Source organism: Phaethon aethereus (genome assembly GCF_964289735.1).
Source record: "Phaethon aethereus genome assembly, chromosome: 14".
Classification (NCBI taxonomy): Eukaryota; Metazoa; Chordata; class Aves; order Phaethontiformes; family Phaethontidae; genus Phaethon; species Phaethon aethereus.
In genome coordinates, this window is record NC_138590.1 from 16,512,789 (window position 1) to 16,530,491 (window position 17,703).

Below are 17,703 nucleotides of genomic sequence, written 5' to 3' on the forward strand. Positions count from 1 at the left end.
TCGGCCAGTACCTTTGACCAGAGGACCACGTTCTTCCTTTGCTTTGCTCCGTTAATATAATAACGGTGTAATAAATGTCATAATTCTTAGTGTTGTGGAGAAAAAAAGCTCAGAAAAGGGCTATGCAATGCACTGTTCAGGTCTTCTCAGGGGTAGCTCTTGCTTTGTGGCAGGTTGCTTTTGCTTGGGGTGTTTAGATTCTTGCATTTTTACATTGGAAATGTGTCTGTGATCTCTGAGAGTGCGTGCACGAGGGTGTGAAATCTTTTTCCCAGATAAAATCATCCTCCGTCCGTTACTGGAACACAGTTCTGTAGAAGCTGAGTCAGTCTCAAAGATGAGTTAAAGGCTCTTGGCCATTAATTTTTCAAATGTGTTTTTTATATGAGTCATTTGGAAAAACTTTTAAATAGCATATCTTGATTTTTTTTTTGAAACAAGTTTTTAATCAGACAATCTGCAGTATTTTCTTACGGTGAGCCTGTGGCAAAATGTGAAATCCACTCCTGCTAAGCTGAGGATCTCTTTCAGGATGCTTTCTAAAAAGTTACTTTTCATGCTTTTTAGGAAGAACTGATTGATCTCTGTCAGAAATTCTGAAGCAACGTTTTTGCTTTTAAAATACAGAGACACATGTTGGTGGAATTGAGTCTTTATGAAGGCTTGTTGGTCTGACGTTTACTTTGGTGTTCAGTGAAACTTGCAGTGTCTTTTGAACTGTATCTTTTGCCATTAGAAAAATTTGAACATAATGAATCTTTGGTCTCCTGCACTGGAGTGCTAATAAATAAATCTCAGCAGTGTGCTTTTTCTTATTAAAGGTGCCCCATGATTCTTGTGTGCATCACTTGATTTTGCATCCCGTAAGGTCTGTCTTTGACGATGACCAAGGCAGGGTCCCGCGCCGGTCCAGCCGTTGTACCCCAGGAGCGATGGGTAGAGCTGCCCCTGCTGCCGCCTTTCGGTTTCATTCTTTCTTTTTCCTTTTTCTTTCTTTTTTGTTATGTTTGCTTGTGGTACGTGTTTCAGCTTTGGAAACTGAAAGCTCAGTGGTGTCACTTGCACTTGCAGAGCCTCATTTTTCACTCCTTGGCTCTGGCATACTGCAAGGGCAGATTTAGCTGTTTAAAAAGCAAGGGTTTACGCTGGGGTGTTTAAAGCTGTGGTCAAACTTCACTTGGCCGAAGATTTCAGTCAGGGCTTTTGATAGGTACGACACTGAGGCTTAGCTGAATTTGGCTGTGTCCCTGGAGCAAGCAGGCTTCCTCGCTGGGGTGTGCAGACCTGGGGAAGAGCCGAGTGCCACCGCTGCTCCGTGCCCATGAACGCCGCTGGTCCTACGTGCGGCACAGAAAGAGTCCAGCTTGCTTCAGGGACAGAAAAGCTGGTTGTGTCGTTGCCTGGTACCGGTCCCTTGAATACCAAACATTTAACCAGAGGGGGTTTTTTTTGTTTGTTTGTGGGTTTTTTGGGTTTTTTTTGTTTTTTTTTGTTTGTGTGTTTTTTTGTTGTTGTTTTGTTTTGTTTTTTTCTTTTCTTTTAATCCAGCCATACTAAGTTAATTGGGTGATGACTGTAATGCAGTCTGGGAAGTTGTCTCCCTCATCTGGGACATGTGCTGAGTGATGTCATGCTCAGCTTTGTGGCTTCACTTATGACTGAAAATATTTCACTGGCTTAGCAGAGTGAAGGAATTGAACTTGGCTGGTTTTGGGCATTAATCTTTGTCTTGGGCACAAAGCTGGAGGCCGCTCAGTGTGCAGGTGTGTATTTGAGCCGCGTGCAGCTTGGCTGCGGTTCAGCATCTTTTTCCTAGAAGAAGGACAATGCCACCCGCTGCGGACAGCTGTGGGGGCAAAGCGTCGTGTGGTCTCAGGGGACACGGTGCTGGTACCGGCCAGGAGCAGGCAACGCGGAGGACGTAATGTTCAGCAAGGGCTTCACGCTGTCAAGGGGTTGTAAGTTGTGAATGATTGTGTCTTTCAAAGGAGAAGACACTGTGTGTGACTCTAGGTGTATATAGATATATATGTGCGTGCATACACACCTCAGCAGAGGCTGGCAGTCTGTTCTGGGGAAGAATCCCTCCATACTTCCCTGGCTTTGTACCCTTCTTCAGACATTGTCTTCTGGTCATCAGTACAGCCAGGATGCTGGGCTGCCCAGACTGTTGGTTTAACCTGATACAGCCTTTTTTTATCGTGATACAAGCCCAACTTAAGAAAGGTGGCAGGGAGGAGGGGCCAAATGTGAAGTTGAGGGAGGCTCTCCTTTGGAAGGAAAACCCTGAGGAGGTCTCCAACCTGGTGTGTGGCGGCAATGGGGCTACCTTCTGAGGTCTGCCGTTTGCTTGGGGTCAGCTTTTGACGTGGACAGCCTTGCTCGACTTGTCTTCGTTGCCTTTGCTGGCAGGTTTGAGGGGTGAGCCATGGATGTAAGCAGAACAGGAATCCGGCTCCAAGGGCTGCTTTTTTCCTAGGTGGAAGCCTTTAGCTCCGAGTGATTTCACACACTTTCAGGTCAGGGAGGTGGAGATATTGACCTGATGTCAATTCTGTATAAAGAGCCAATGCTCCCAACAGAGTAATGAGGACGCGCGTGTGCCTTAGGCACCTGTTGGCCTGGTTAAACACAGCGCATAGCTGGGTGCATCTGGTTTGACATTACCTACGTAGCTGGTGGTTCTGGTGGGAAAGTCTGGTTTAATAATTCCTTCTATATGTTTTAGTGGAACTAAATAGACCTATTTCTAAATGGGAAGTGGCCTCTGTAAAGCTAATGCTTTGGAAGCTGTGCAGGGAGTTTTATTAGTCCTTTTCTACTTGCCTCTAAAGAGGAAGATACAAGTCACGTATTGTATGCTTGCGTTTTTCAGATGGGACATTGAAGACTAAACCTCTCTTTCTCTGTATGGATCTTAAAGTATCCATGGTACTCTTGTAGTTCCCAGTGCTGAAGTCTATTTCTATTCAGTGAGGCAATTATATTCTGGCTTGAATTTCAATTTATACTGCTCTCCCGGCCTGAAGCCTGTAAGGCTGGGCTTTGTCCTCAACTGTTTGGCACTTTTTCCTTTTCTTCCCTGCTGACTGAAATGTGGGCTGGGCTGGCTTTCAATGTCCATGCAGAAGTAGCTGCATTTTGCGATGCTCTTCATGTGGTGAACCTGAGCTGACTAACAAACATGCAAGTAAATCCATGCATAAAGCCCTGTGCTGCAGTTTTATGATACTTGGAAAAAAAAAAAAAAGTGTAATTGAATCAAACTTTCTACTCCTTTTTTGTCCCTGTTTTTAGCATTAAGCAGAGTTCCCGATCCTCTGAGGCAGCTGAAGATGAAAAGGATCAGCGCACAGTGACAGTCAACCCCTCTCACATGAGAAAGGCATTCAAGGTCATGAATGAATTACGGAGGTACACTTTTGACTTAATGGGCACCCTCTCTGGTTTAGCAGAAATGTGCTGATTGGAACAAGAAGGCTTCTAGGAGACTTAGGGAAAAAAAAAGTGCCATCTTTGTCACAGCTAACAGTTGCGTGTAGGATATTAATAAACAAGTAGGAAGAGACAGCTGAAATATAGCCCTTTTGTGGTGGGTTGCTCTTCCCAGTCTCAGACCTCTCTATCTTCCCAGAAGAAGGAAGCCAACTATGGCTCAAAAACATTATCTGAGCAATAGTCTTCATTTGTAGATGATAATTCATTTAGGCTTTTCCATTACTTACAGCAAATTCAGCTGTAAAGTATGTTCTTAACTGAGCTAATGGTCTGAAAAGCAATAATAGAACATTACAGACATTAAGACACCTACACATAATTACAGACCAAAGATTATTAATGTACTGTTCTTATTCTCTTTAACTAGCAGCGTCGCTCAGTCTGGGCTTAGCACTCCAAAGTAGGGGACAAAAAACAAAGCAACAAGTCAGGAGGAATGTCAGTTTTCTACTTGCAAATTTAAAAATCCTCATATTCGTTAAAAGAGCACACCTTGGTCTCTACATAGCTGCGTGGGCACAGGGAGAATGGAGGCTGAAAAAAATACCAGCAAACAGTGTCTTCAGAAACCACTGTCATCACATCAGCAATGTGGTGGCAGTGTTTAAACCCAAGTTGTTTCTTGGTGGTTGTTATCCCACCAACCAGATAGAAGTTCAGTGAACATTTCTCCAGCTAAGTCATTTGAGTCCTTTACCATTCAAATAGAGACTTAGGAACCCAATTTAAAAAATAATTCCTATGGAAAGTCCATGTGTCATACACATGAACATACGTGCTGCCTAGCTATCCAGATGGTATGAGGAAAGCAGATGATACCCTTTACTCTTCCTGCATGTTCAAAGTATTCAAAAGGTGCTGTAACAGCCACCTCTCTTCTGTGGATTAAGTAGTTTCCCAATACACACGTTCTCTGGTGTGGAGAAGATTAGAAATGGCTCCTTCTACAGAAGTCTGACAGCGATTCTCAGTTGCATAGGAACAGAAGGGAAATATTCTTTCCTTGTAACAGTTACATGAAGCAGAGTATGTTGGGGTTTTTTTTATTGTCATCCCTCTAGTCCTTTCTTTGTACTGAAAGCAAAGGGTCTGAAAATAGAGGTTTGTGCAGCTATATTCAGAAATCTATTGTGCTACTATTATTCCTTTGTTAATTGAGGAATAGCTGGAGACAGACAACGTTTCTTCAGTGCCTGTAGTTAGCCAGATCTTGTGTAATACTAAAGTGATAAAGCATAGAAGACTGAAAGCTGCCCTTAAGAACCTGTTTGATGTTTTCTTCTTCTGGGCACTCCTTTCTGTCAGCTCCTGCTGCTGTTCTGGAATATACAATGTATGTGCATTGAGCTTGCGCATCAGTGTTAAGAGCTATCTTGAATAATAGTGCCTCCATTCAAATGCATCCAGAAATCTCATACAGAGGGCCTAGAAAAATCTTGCTGAGCCTCCAGCCTATTTGCTATATGTTGCTTACTTGAAATTTTTAGCTTTCAAGTGTAGATGAAATTAATTTCCTGAGTGGTACTTTAGATTCTAAACTATAGTCCAAAGAGGAACTGAACAGGGCACCTTTTGTCTAAGCTGAAGGGAATGAGGAAGCTTCCATTAAGAGACTGTTAAAGAGCCCCCCTCATTGCCATCACCCCTTCCAAACTGGGGTGAATGTAGAGCACAGACTACCAGTTCCTACTTACTGGAGAATCCTGTTTTCCAGCTATAACCCTCCAGTTCACAATTAGTTTTGTTCATGTATTCCAGTACATGGAGGAGAAGAGGAGACATACCTAGTCCCCTAGAAGCTCTGTGTGTGTTTATTTACTACGCAGTTTCCTAAAGACAAAGTGCAGTGTGGTGATAAGCATTTCTGAAGAGAAGGTGACGTCTAGATTTACAGATGCTGATCCTTTTTCAGGCTTGATATTTGAAAAGAACAGCCTCATTTTGCATTTGTGTGCTCAAACATCTTAAACCACCTTATTGGGAGGCTGAGCACTTCTAGCTGTCTGCATCTCCGAAGCCCTGTGCAAACATTAACTAATGAATCCTCAAAGGACATACGTGGGGTTGGTAGAAAAAGGTCACTAGTTAATGAAGTGACTTTTCCAAAGCTGTACAATGAGTCAGTGGGGGAGCTCAGAAATTTTGGTTTCCATTTGGAACCCCGGGCTTTATCCCAGTGACTCTTAATCCCAGACTAATTCATGTGGTAAACAAAGTTCTCGGGCTCACATATAAATTCTAGTGACTGACGTCGCTGACAGCCAGGGCCAGTCAGCGCTGGGAGATGTTTTGGTGGTCGCATTCTGTAGGGCCAGACATGGAAGGAAGTATAGAAATAACTTCATTTTTCTGCTCTACCTCTCCCTCGTGGGAAGATGAAAGCACTGCTGGTGTTCCCTTGTGTGGCTATTTCTTGTCTTATAGATCTGCCAGAGGTCGACTCCAGGTAGCGCCCAAACTCTTAAGCTCTTCTGTGCCTTCTCCAAGCCCTGCTTGTTTGAGATGTGGAGGGACCCTCTTACCCATCTGTTCTTCAGGCAGCATGTGTACCTAGTTTGGCTTCCAGATTTTTTTCCTGGGAAAAGCAGTACCATAGGCAGGGCTGCAGCGTTGGGAGGACTCGAGCTTTGCTTTGTAGGCAAACACTGATAGGAGCTGGTAGCTGAAGGATTAGAGGACCTTCCACTGGGATTTGGCAGAAGTTCAGGGGCTTCGTCTGTAGTGGCGGGACCTCTCCTTAATTTTTCAGGCTATACCAATGTAGCTTTTTGCCTGACCAGGAATTCTGAAATGATTTTCGTCTTTTCTGGTGTTTTTCCAGCAAGCGGCTCCTCTGTGATGTGGTGATTGTGGCCGAAACTGTGGAGATGGAAGCCCACCGCGTGGTCCTTGCGGCCTGCAGCCCTTATTTTTGTGCGATGTTTACAGGTACTCTCCTCAACACCAAACACTGTACTCAGGTTGAACGGGCCATTGCAGATCCAGAGGCTTCTGGCTGTGTCTCTGGTAGGAGCTGCAGCACAAGGCAGTAGGCATGGCCTGCGGGGAAAGGATTTCCCTGAGAGAAGAAGTACGGTTAGGTCTGCAGCTGGCTACACTTGAAGGATGATGCTGGTCATCCTTGGATAATTCCTTGAGGCACAGTATATGGCTGTAGGGCAGCTGCATGGGTTTGGGGTGAGTGGGTAGCATATGAGTCACAGGAAGGTTACTATGAGGTTTGGCTCACTGCTTTTTGTTTTTTTTTCCCCCCCCTTAACAAGACCTTGGGTCATGAAAACACATCGTTAACATCAAGCACGTGTGCATTGCCCTAAATGTTCATGGTGCACATCAAAGAAGTTGTTGGCACAGGAGTTGTAGTTTCAAGGCTCAGCCCTGCCGATGCTGATTTGCAGTCACGGATGTTTCATCTCCCATGGCACTTTTTGCTGCTGCCCAAAATAACACTGTTGTTCTCTTGATCCCAGTGTGTTTTAGCAGCCCTGCCTCTTTGCAGGGTGTGTTGTTGCAGTCTGGTGTATTTTGGTAATGGCAGATACAACTTCAGTGTGAAGGGAAGAGGACAAAATTCTTGCTCTGATCTCATGATCCCTATAGCATGGGCACTTGGGGGGCTGTGCCCAGGCAGGGCAGCAACAAAAGCTGTGCCAATCCCAAGGCAGGGGAGTCACCAACTTACTTAAGTCATACTAGTAAAATTAGTCTGGTCAGGAGCTGCTTAGCTTCCTTTCCTTCTCCATGCCCTCCTTTCCAGGACAGGAGCTGACTTAACCAAATACAAAGAAAATGATTGTATGCTCCAGGGAATTTGTTACTGTCCCTCAACTTCAGCATAAATGAGGTTTGGGGTTTTTGATCCTGTTTCATGTTCCTTTGCCTGTGGTTTAGGGGTTGCTTCTTCCTTTTAAAAACCTTGGGATTAGACCTTGTTTTATTTGCTTTACTGGAAGGAGAACACAGCATTTCTCAGGCAAAAGCTTGTCACTTGGGAAGCTTTTTTCTTTTCTGTAATGAAGGGGAGGGGAAACCTTAGGTGTAAACAGATGTCTGAATGTGAGATGAAATGTGAGGTTTGCCACGGTGGCTTTGTCAGTGTGGAGACCTTTTGTGTTTTCTGGAGCACTGGCACTGCTCTGTGGAGGTGGGTATTGGCCGTAGTGGCGAGGCAGAGGAGCAAACCCTGCTGAGAGGCACCTCGAGGAGGACTTGTGAGTACTTGTGGTGCTTGTTCCTGATGAGAAGTTTAAAAAAGAAAAATTATTGGAAAATCCCTCTGATCCTTAGAGGTCACCTGAGCAGGAAGGCGGTGGCGTGGGGCTGCTCATGTTTCCATGCAGGAATTCTCCGGGCCATGTAATCCCTCACGCCGCAAGTTAAACAGTAATCAGCTAACCGCTGTCATGTGGCTGGCTCGGCAGCTCCCTTGGGCTGGGTGACAGCCTCGGCAGCTGCCGGTCCCCTCCCCTGACACGTCCCCGGGGGCAGCGGGTTGGGCAAAGACCCATTCTCCCTTCGCTTTTGGTCCAGCTAGTCCCAAATTTCTAAGGTCTGGATCTCCCTCTTGCAAAGACTGAGTGTGTGATCTCCTTCCAGCCATGTGGCAGTTCCTTCTCTGGAGGGGAGGTTTTAAAATCACAGCTTGAACATTGTTTTGGTTTGGGCTTTTTTTTCTGTGGGGTTTTTTTGGGTGTTTGGTTTTTTTTTTTTTGCATTGCACATCAGCCACGCAGCTCAGGGGCAGCCTCACTGCGTGGGTGTTTGCAGGATGGGTGCAGGATGGACGGAGTGGGAGCAGCTTGTGCATGCTGAGTCCCCGCTGCAGGAGCCGCTTTCTGGGGGCGTGGGGAGCCGGAGGGGTCACCCGGCGGTGCTGGCAGCCACACAGCAGTGAATGATCAGGGTAAAGCTGTGAATGGTGGGAACCAAACTGAGACCCGCAGCTCGCGCACCTTCGCCTGACGCGTGCTCTGCAGGATCCAACCCTGTAGGTTGGGCCTGACTTTGGACTCATGGGTGACCCCGTGATGATGTTCTTAATGATCATTCTTAAACCATCTAGTGTCCTCTGGTTAGGCGTTTCTCTTTGAAGTAGCCTTGGTGAGTCCTAAAATAAACGGGCACATTTTCCATTTGTGTCTTCCACTGCTGAAGGAGACCCAGCACTTCCTAACTGAGTGTCGCTCCCTTACTGGCTTTCTAGGCCATTTTGGATGGTGGCTGGTCCTTGTTGGCACCCCTCTGTGGGGACGGTTGGTGACAGTAATTTCCATCCGTTTAGAAGAAAACATAACCGTTTCAGAAAGGGTAGCAGGTACTTCAGTGATGCTGCTGGGACTGCTCCTGCGAGATACCTGGGGGAATTTCAGAAGTGCTGAAGGAGGAAGCAGCAACACACAAACCTTCCTCGCAGGTCTTGTGTGCTGCTTCACACTGCTTGCCCCGTGCGCGAGAGGCTGTGGCTTTGTTATCCGATGCGCTCGTGTGTTCTCCTTCAGCACGTCTCTCTGGCTTAGGAAATGACAAAAGCTGTAGCTGTGCACTGGGAAGCCTCTCTGGAGCGCAGAACGTAGGCGGCAGGGCAAGCTGCTGTGCTGGGTGAACAAGGCACTGCGAGCTGCTGCAGTTTAGCCCGTAGTTTGTCTGGTGACAAAGCGAGAGAGCGGGGTGAATGGAGAGAGCGCCGTTGGGTGCTGAGGGTGGTGCATGAAGAGCTTGCCTTCATGAGGGGCTGGTGTCTGCAAAGTCTGTCCCCTAAAGAGGGTCTGCTTGGAGCCACTCGGCCCGTTTTACCTGCCTTTACTCCCTCCTACCCTGTCCCTCGCGTCTGCCCGACCCAGCGGTGCGGGGACGGGGTCTGTGCAGCGCCTCGTGCAGGGCAGTCCTGCTTCTTTCTCGGCACAGCCCTTACGTATGAGAGAGGATGCTAGTGCTTTGAATTATTCTGTAATTAAGATACTGGGTAAGGCTCGGATCTGACTTGTGAAAAACATCTTAGGGGGTGGATTTTGTGGGCTTTAAGGCTCTTCCTCACTCCTGAGTGTTACAGGCACGTCTGGAGCAGCACCCTCTGGCACGTGGTGGGCACTCCGTCGCGCCAGCGTGGCTGGAGGGGTTGGATCCCATCTGTCCATGGGATACAGCACCCGAGACTCCCCTTTGTCACCGTGCGCTGGGCTGTTCCCAGAGCAGAGGCAGCGGACGCTGTTAGTATGCAGGGCTGGCAGCTTGCTGGTGGGTGTGGAAGCCCACACAGCCTTTATTTTTGTTGCCTGTGTCACATGAATGCCACAAAGACGGATGATGTTATCAGATTGGTCCCTCCGAGCTATTTCTGCATCGCTCTCCGGGTGCGTGCGTCGGAGCCTCCCCTCTGCCCCATGGGTGCCGGCGAGCGCCACAGGGCTCCGGCTCCTCCGCTTGCCCCTCGCCGCCTCGCGGCGCAGGTGGGATTTAGCTGGGTGCTCCTTACGGACACCGCCAGCTCCACACAGGCTGATGGGGACTGGCCTGTTCTGAGAAGCCCCCTCTCATCTCTGGAGATGTTTGGGTTTTTTTGTGTGTGTGGTTTGTTTTTTTTTTTGTTGTTGTTGTTTTGTTTTGGTTTTTTTTGACGGGGAGGGAAGTGTGTGAAGGAGATGATGTTTATTTTTTCAATTAAAAAGTCCTACCTGGTTTGAAGGCCTCCCAAATGTAGGTCATTTATCCCTTTGTACTTGTACGTCTGTATTCATGGGCTTCTCTGGATAACATTTTATTATTTAATTTTAAAAATTGAACTTGGGGCAAATATTATTTCAGTCTACATTTCCCTTGGGACATTGTTGACTCTTCTAATGCTTATGGTCTGACACTAGTCCTGTTATTTACTTCCTTATTTGCGTTCAGTTTCCAGGATCCAGATTTTCCTCAAGCTTGGACGCCCTTTAGCATCTGATTTAATGTGCCCAGCCACATCTTGTCGCATGCTGTACAGAGATGTAGGCTGTAATTACTTCTTCCATAGGCTGCAGGAACTATTTTTCCACTTATTCCCACAGCAATACTGAGTCACCAGATTTCTTAGAGTTGTGATTATTCATGCCCAGGTTTAAGAATTGACATTTCTTCACGCTCTCCTTTGTTTAGCTTTGTTTTTTCACTTACTGTTTTCTTTCCGCTTGGGAGTTCGTTCTTTCTTTTCTGTGGTTCCTCAAGATCTTGGTGATTAAAGCCTGGGTGAGGTCACCATGCGCGTGGACACTGGAAGGCCCCCGGGGAGTCCTTTCTCCTCTCCCCACAGCGTGCTTTTGTTCCTGTGACGCGCGCCTGCTACGCGCGGGGTACGCGTGTATAGTGCCTGCACAGCATTGGCCACCACAGCGATGGGAAGGTGCACATAAAGCACCGGTTCATGTATAGGCTCTTACGCAGATATGGGTTTTACTTGTGTATCCATGGGGGAAATTATTGCTCTAGTTCTGTATTTTTTTTTAAGTATTTGTTTTTTTAAAGTTAGTATTTGGAGAAAGCATACAGTTTGGATGCAACGGCTGCCTTGCCTCTGAGGTGTGAGGTTGGAAAGGAGAGAGATGAGAAATACAGCTTTCTGCACAGGCGCTTGGCGTAAGGTGTAACTGTGTGGACAGGTTACAGCAGGGTAGTTTAGGAGAGAAGCTTGGAGTGCAGTGAGTGTAATTTCTGGCACGTGTGCTTCTTTTCCTCAGCAGGTTTCAGGTTCTTTCTAAAGAAAGAGGGTAAATCTGCCTTGCTTTTATTGTAGAGTGTACCACAAAGCGCCCTAACTTAGCTGTTGCAACTTGCGCATCTACATACATATATATATATATATAAAAAATTTAAAAAGTATTTTAAATAAATACATATTTTTTTTAAAAAGCCCTCATAATTCTTGCCCGCAGTCTCTTTTTAGCACCTATATGTGTTTGAATGCAGGTGAACCATGGCAGGTTCTTTTCTGGCAAGAAATTGAGCTTGTTGCATTTATTGACTTATTTTACACTAGTGTCTTCAGCTGTTGATATGTTGGCATTAGAAGGTTCTGGGAATCACTGGTTGTCCTTCAGTGGTCAGGGATAGTGCCAGGGCACTCTTTTAGTCAGATACCAGGAGGATGTGCTGGATGTATGGGGAGCAAGGGCCTGCAATTAGGTCCTGCAAAGCAAACTTTAACTGTCCTTTTGCAATGAATTTCAGGAGACATGTCTGAAAGTAAAGCCAAGAAGATAGAGATAAAAGACGTTGATGGGCAGACCCTGAGGAAGCTGATTGATTACATCTACACTGCTGAGATCGAGGTCACAGAAGAGAACGTGCAGGTAGGTCTGGTTCAGTGGCTTCTGTGGAGACCTGAGTAAAAAACTTGAAACTCAAAGGCACAGGTCCTTTGGAGGTGAGTGATCTCTTCAGGCTGCAGAAAGTAAAAGGTTGAGCTTGAAAAGAGCTACTTCCAGCCTCTTTTTAGTCTTGAGGCACTTCGCTGCTTTCCCCCTGCTTAAGTCATGTTCCATTTAGCTTTTGTGTTGAGCTCTTATAATGAGAGTAGGCATTTGCCTTCCAAGAAGCTGTGCTGACTTGTGGGTCAGTCTGTCGAAGGTCAAAACAGACTCAAACAAGCAGTGAGTCAAACGTTGTTTTAAGGTCATGGCAGAGGAATCTGGCTGTTAGTTTTTAAATTCTTCTGAGTAGTTCGAGTTGTTTGGCAGAGCTTTGAGCGGAATATATTGTTCAAATGAGGGCATTCTTCCTTTTTTTGTGTGTGTGCTCTCCATATTGAATTTCTTTGAGCTAAATATTTGTCTAGAAGTGGAAAGAGTAATTGAAAGCGGGATGCTCAGGAAGAGAGCATTTTGCCTTGTCACGTGGCTGTGGCTGCTGTAAAGCTTTTTCTTTGACTCTACTTGTATTTATGGTAATAAAATGGCTATGCACTTAACCACTGATTTCTGGAAGGGACTCTGGGAGCTCATGTGCAGACATGCTTTTTGGTTGGTCTCTGTTTTTATTTGCAAGTGGCAGTTTGAGTCTGTTGTCTTCCTCACTGTGACTTGGATGTTGGTCAGGGTAACAAATCTGAGTCCGTGATGCTGGTGAGAGGGGGGCAATGTTGTTGTGTATGTTCTGTTGACCTAATTAAGATGGCAAAATTAGACTAGTTCTGCTCGAAATGAAGTTCTTATTGTGGATGAGACGCTTTTCTGCTCCAGTCCCTCAGGGAGAGTGCAGGATCTTGCTGACCTGTCGCTCTTCCTGAAGGAACTTTGACAAAACCCCTGAGCTATGTCCACTTTGCAGTCTAAGCCCTGTGCCATCCTTCATGACCTCAGTCTGTGAGTGCCTTTTCTTGTCCCTTCTGCCCCACAGTTTTTACAAACTTGACTTTCTGGCATGCTCTCAACCTGGCACTTGTCACATTGGTAGGAGTGTGGACCCTGGTTGCCCTATGATGGGGCTGTGCAAGCCAGGCTGCTGGGGACCAGCAGTGAGGAGACCTTCAAGGTATGGTTATGGCAAAGAAGCTGAGGCTCAAAGCCAGCTGTGAGTTGCTTGGGCTAGCTGCCTGCTGCGTAGACCGTGCTTAATTACAGTGTATCGTCAGGGTCATAAGGAGCTGAGATACAACATTACTTCAGTGGGGAAGTGGGGTGGAGTTCCTTGGACCTCTGGGATCTCCCATTGCTGGAGGAAAAATGACATTTTCACAGTATGAGGCTGGTCCCTCTCCCAGCGGGAAATGTGAAGACTATATCCAAGTGCTTTCTGAAACGTACGCTTTCCTTCCATGCTGCTGGTTGTTAGGTGGCCCAGAAGCACCCACTCGGCACATGGGACGTGCTGAGCTCAGGATACCATCTGGTGTGCTGGCCCCAGTCAGCCTGCCTTGAATAAAGCTTGCTTGAAGTGACTACATGTGCTCTGGCTGCTTTCCCATGAGAGCATTTCAGTGCTTGAGTACAGCTGCACCTGGGTGTAAGCAGCGCCGCGGGAGCTGGGGCGGGCTGGAGTGCCAGCTCAGTCCTGCTCTGTGTTGGCAGCATAGACCTGCCCAGAAGGTCGATGAGGAAGTCCAGATGTTACCTTTTCTGAGCAACCGGAAAGGTATCTTTTTTAGGAAAGCCTAACAAAAGCCTGCCTTCTGTGGCCTAGGGATTACAAAGACTTGCACAAAGAGCCCTGTCTGTATTTTGGCTCCCATCCCTCAAAATGAGATAAAAAACCCCAAAGTAAGTTTGATGACTACTAAGATTTGGGCATAGTGTTTTTTCCCAGTCTAATAAAGCAGGTCCTTTTACTACAGGACTTATTTAAATAACCACTCTGTGAGTAACTCTTTTTAGGGTAGAAGTAAATTAATTCATGGGAGCTAAGAAATGAAGCTGATCTAAAGCAAGATTAATGGATTAGTTGAAATTTTATTACGTGTTAAAAACATCCATGTTAAAATTCTGTTTTATGGAATTTATTATCACTTTGTGATGAAACCAATAGAAAGTTTAAAGAGAAACTTCTGTCTTGTCTCTGGGTGTTTTACCCCTGAGGAGAATGCTATAAATAGATTAATATTCAACTGTGGCCACAGGAAGAATAGTTTACAGAAAAGTATATTCTGTGATTCCTTGGAAAAGTTCACATCAGTGAAGGCAAACAACACGAACAACAAAATATTAAGCTCCTTGCGGTCTCTGGTTTGGATTAGCAACGTCAGTCTTGGGAAGAAACGGGCAGGTTTGGTCCCTTGCGTTGTCACATCCTCCGCTCCACAGCTCTGTGTTGGCCATCCAGCTGGAAAGATGCCTCAGTAGTTCTGGTCTGCGTCGTTTCGGCAATGTTCCTTCGCAGCCGTGCTTGAGCATGGCGAGTCTTTTCTCTTTTCCTAGCAGATACCTCCTGAGGTCTCCTATTGCCGTGTCATGAGCCCCGTTTTTCTAGTAGGGTGAGGATGTGTTTTAAAGGGGTTTTGTGCAGTTTGACGCACAGCTTTTCAGACCTCCTCAGTAGCCGGAAGAAGCAAATTCTGGGTGTAGGTGCCAGGTAATTTCATTGTAGAAACTATAAGAAAAAGTTTGCCAAATGGCATTAACTGAGCAGATGCAGCCAAGCTACCAAAACATGTGAATAAATGAAAAAAAAAAAAAAATCTTGTCAGTGAGCAAAATAAAGTAAGAGCAGAACTGAAGTGTGAAAAAGATGAGCAGCAAAGGTAACATGGGAGTGTAGGAATGAGTGTTCCCAAGTGTGCTTGGATGCTGGGCGGTGCCCAGCGCTTCACAACAACAAGCCTTTTTACAGTCTTTTTGCTGTTTCTTTTCTAACAGAAACCTGTCTTTCTTTGCTTTTATAGGCCTGGTATGGTGTTCATATGGTGTTCAGGAAGTCAGACTCTGTTTTTCTAAGCACGTATTTTTGTAGCTGATTGTCATTTCATTGTGCAAAGTGTTTTGGGGTTGTGTTTTTTTTTAAGTAAGGAAGGATGTGTGTACAAGGGGCCAAGCCCGTACAGTCAGTTCCAGTCATCGTCTATGTAGTAAATTACTGTGGGATTCATGCAATCTCTCCTCAACAGTATATCCCAAGTGTGCAGGTAAAGGGAATTTTCAGTCCACCCTAGCTCCATGAGGGAGAGCACTGAGCCCATATGGTAGCGAATACTCTCTTCTAACTCTGTTGGGGGTACATGGGTGAGAATCGCCCCGACAAATGCAATCCTGCTTTATGCATTGGAACTTAATTTTTAGAGTGAGATTTCAAGGCAATATAGATGCAGTAGTAGGAAGGCTCTGGGATGATGGATGATAGGGAGGCTTCTGTGCTGAGCAGTGTTTTGCCTCTGAACACACATTTGGGATTTAACCTCCCACTTCTTTGGAAGCCATGGCGCAGAGGAAGAACTTCTGTCTTCATTGCAGTCATGTTGTAGTCTCAGGAAAATCCACCCTGGGATTTCTGTCCCTGCTGCCTTCTGTTGTTCCTTTTCTGTTGCACCCCACGTCAAGGTTAGTTGTAAAGGTTCATATGCATGACAAAAAGATCTTATTTGTTTGAAGGTGGAGCTTGGCAAATTTATTTGGAAGAAAGTTGTGCTGTGCAGTTTCTGTAAAAGTGAGGAAAAGTAAAGTGGGTGACTTGGAGATGTTCACATGCTCGCCTGCAGCCTTGGTTGACTTCAATGGAAACCATAAGCATGTGTCAAACAGAGCACAGGGCCTGCTGCTCCCTACCTGTAAGGCGTAGCTGATTGTTTTAACATAGCAATTCCTTGAATTTTTCAGTTAGGTCTTGATTTTGCAGCTGAACTGGCTGCATTGCTGCTTGCTTTCCAAGACTCACTTCAAACCTGCCAGCTTGGTGAAGATTGGTAGAAGCAAAGTCCAGCAATGGAGAAGAGGTTCAACATAACACCCTTGAGCAGAGCTGAATTAAGAGGACATTTGGGAGGAGGTCTCTCGTCCTCCTAGGAGGTCCTGTGAAGACACCTGGACCTGTGGCTGTAGACAGTGAGTAAGTTCCTCTTCAGTATGTGGCACCCATCCTTTCTGATGGCATTTAATTACTTGCAGGCAGCCTGAGAATGACCCTCCCAATTAAGAAAGTCATTACCATTAGGGTTGTAATGATTCCCTGGGAAAAGTCCTGATTAACCTGATTTCACAATTAAATTCTTACAAATGAGATGCAGCGCATCACATGTGGTGTGTCCTTGTATACTACCACAGTTTGAGATACGGCTCATACAGAAGAAGAGTGAAGAGGTGTCTGGAAATCATCTGTCTGGAGGAAACAGATGTTGAAATGGTCAGCTTTGCAGACATTGTAATCGTAATAAAAAATGGCTTGAGAAAGGAGGAAGAAAGCTTTGCTAGAAGCTGTAGCATTTAATTTTCAGAAGTGTGCTTCTGCACCTCAGCGTTCTCTAGGGACTTAGGACTTCAAAACAAAGGAAGGCGAGTATCTGTGGCAGATGCAGTTTTGATGATAAAGGGATGATAAGTGGGTCAGTTCATCTCCCTTCCCCCTGTTCACTACAAAAGCTGCAACTATAGTAGGTGCAAGCCCAGAATGAGGCAGAGTCTTTCAACTCCGCTTTAGGAGGTGCAATAAATCAGGGCTATTTTCATCCCTGGAGCAAAATTGCCTCACCCTCCTGGTGTGCTGGAGAGCCCTGGTCAGCAGCAGGGCTGACTTCTCTGGCATGTGACAGCAGTTGGGTTGGGGGCCCTTGCTAGGCCTGTGGAAAGGCTTTTAAATTGGATTGGCCTAGTAGAAAGGTAAGGAGAAACTTGTGAATGTGGCACTGGAGGACTATGCTGTGTCTGATGGATGTGTCTCCACGTTTTTATCCCACTGTTCAACCAACGGACCCTGTATCTGCTCTGTGTGGTGAAGTTGAAGCTGCTTCCTGTTTTCTCTCTTCGCTTCCATATTCCTTGTCCTTCTCATGCCTGCTCCTGGAGAGGTTTTGTGCCTCCCTGATCGTGCCACACATGCCTCTGCCTGGGCTATTTCACCCCAGGTGAAGCATTTAAGCAGAAGCACCATTGTTCAGCCTCTGCGCTGCCTGGCAGCACTTGGGGAGTAATACAGCCCAATTGCCTTCCTTGCCCTGAAAAGCCATGTTACAGCAATGTAATTTTATCTGTTGTGCAGTTTAGAGCCGTTCAGTTAAAACTGAATATTTAACCTGCCTTGCACACGCACGATCTGCTTGTTTCGCTGGTCACGCATCCCCCTGGGAAGGTGCTTGGGAGCTGTGTCCCTGCTTGGGCAGATGTGCCGTCCCAGCTGTGGCCCTGGATGGGCTGCTGAGGCTTACAGCCGGTACTCTGATTTGGCTTCCAATTTGACTAAACTGTCAAAGCTGCTTATAAGCTTTAATACATCCCCTGCCTTGGGGAACTGCTCCTCTCCCAGTTTTGCAGAGGAGGAATGGTGTAGGCTAACTCATGGCCAAGGTTACCTGGAAGGCTGCGGCAGAGCAGGGAACTAAGCCCAGTCCCTGAAGTCCAGCGTTAATGCCCTGCTTACTGCATGAACCTTATAGCAACACAGAGCACTTTTGGCTGAAAGATGTTTCTAGTTCAGAGACATCAAAGGCTCGTGAAAGTATTTAATTGCATGGGCAATGTTCTGTAAAACCCGAGGTTGTTACTGAGTCTGCAGAGCGAGGGAGCACAGCTGGTGAACTAGATGGTTATGGGTGTGGGTGTG

The 17,703-nt window shown here is 46.2% G+C and overlaps 1 protein-coding gene across 1 annotated transcript in view; it reads left to right on the forward strand.

The window, feature by feature from the left end:
• KLHL3 (kelch like family member 3) overlaps positions 1 to 17,703 on the forward strand; it is a gene marked incomplete at its 3' end in the record, with an annotated part of 50,341 nt that overhangs the window by 9,608 nt on the left and 23,030 nt on the right. The window contains 3 exon segments of the mRNA XM_082006163.1: positions 3,298 to 3,414; positions 6,320 to 6,426; positions 11,695 to 11,816. Of these exon segments, the coding sequence (XP_081862289.1) occupies positions 3,298 to 3,414; positions 6,320 to 6,426; positions 11,695 to 11,816 (346 nt within the window).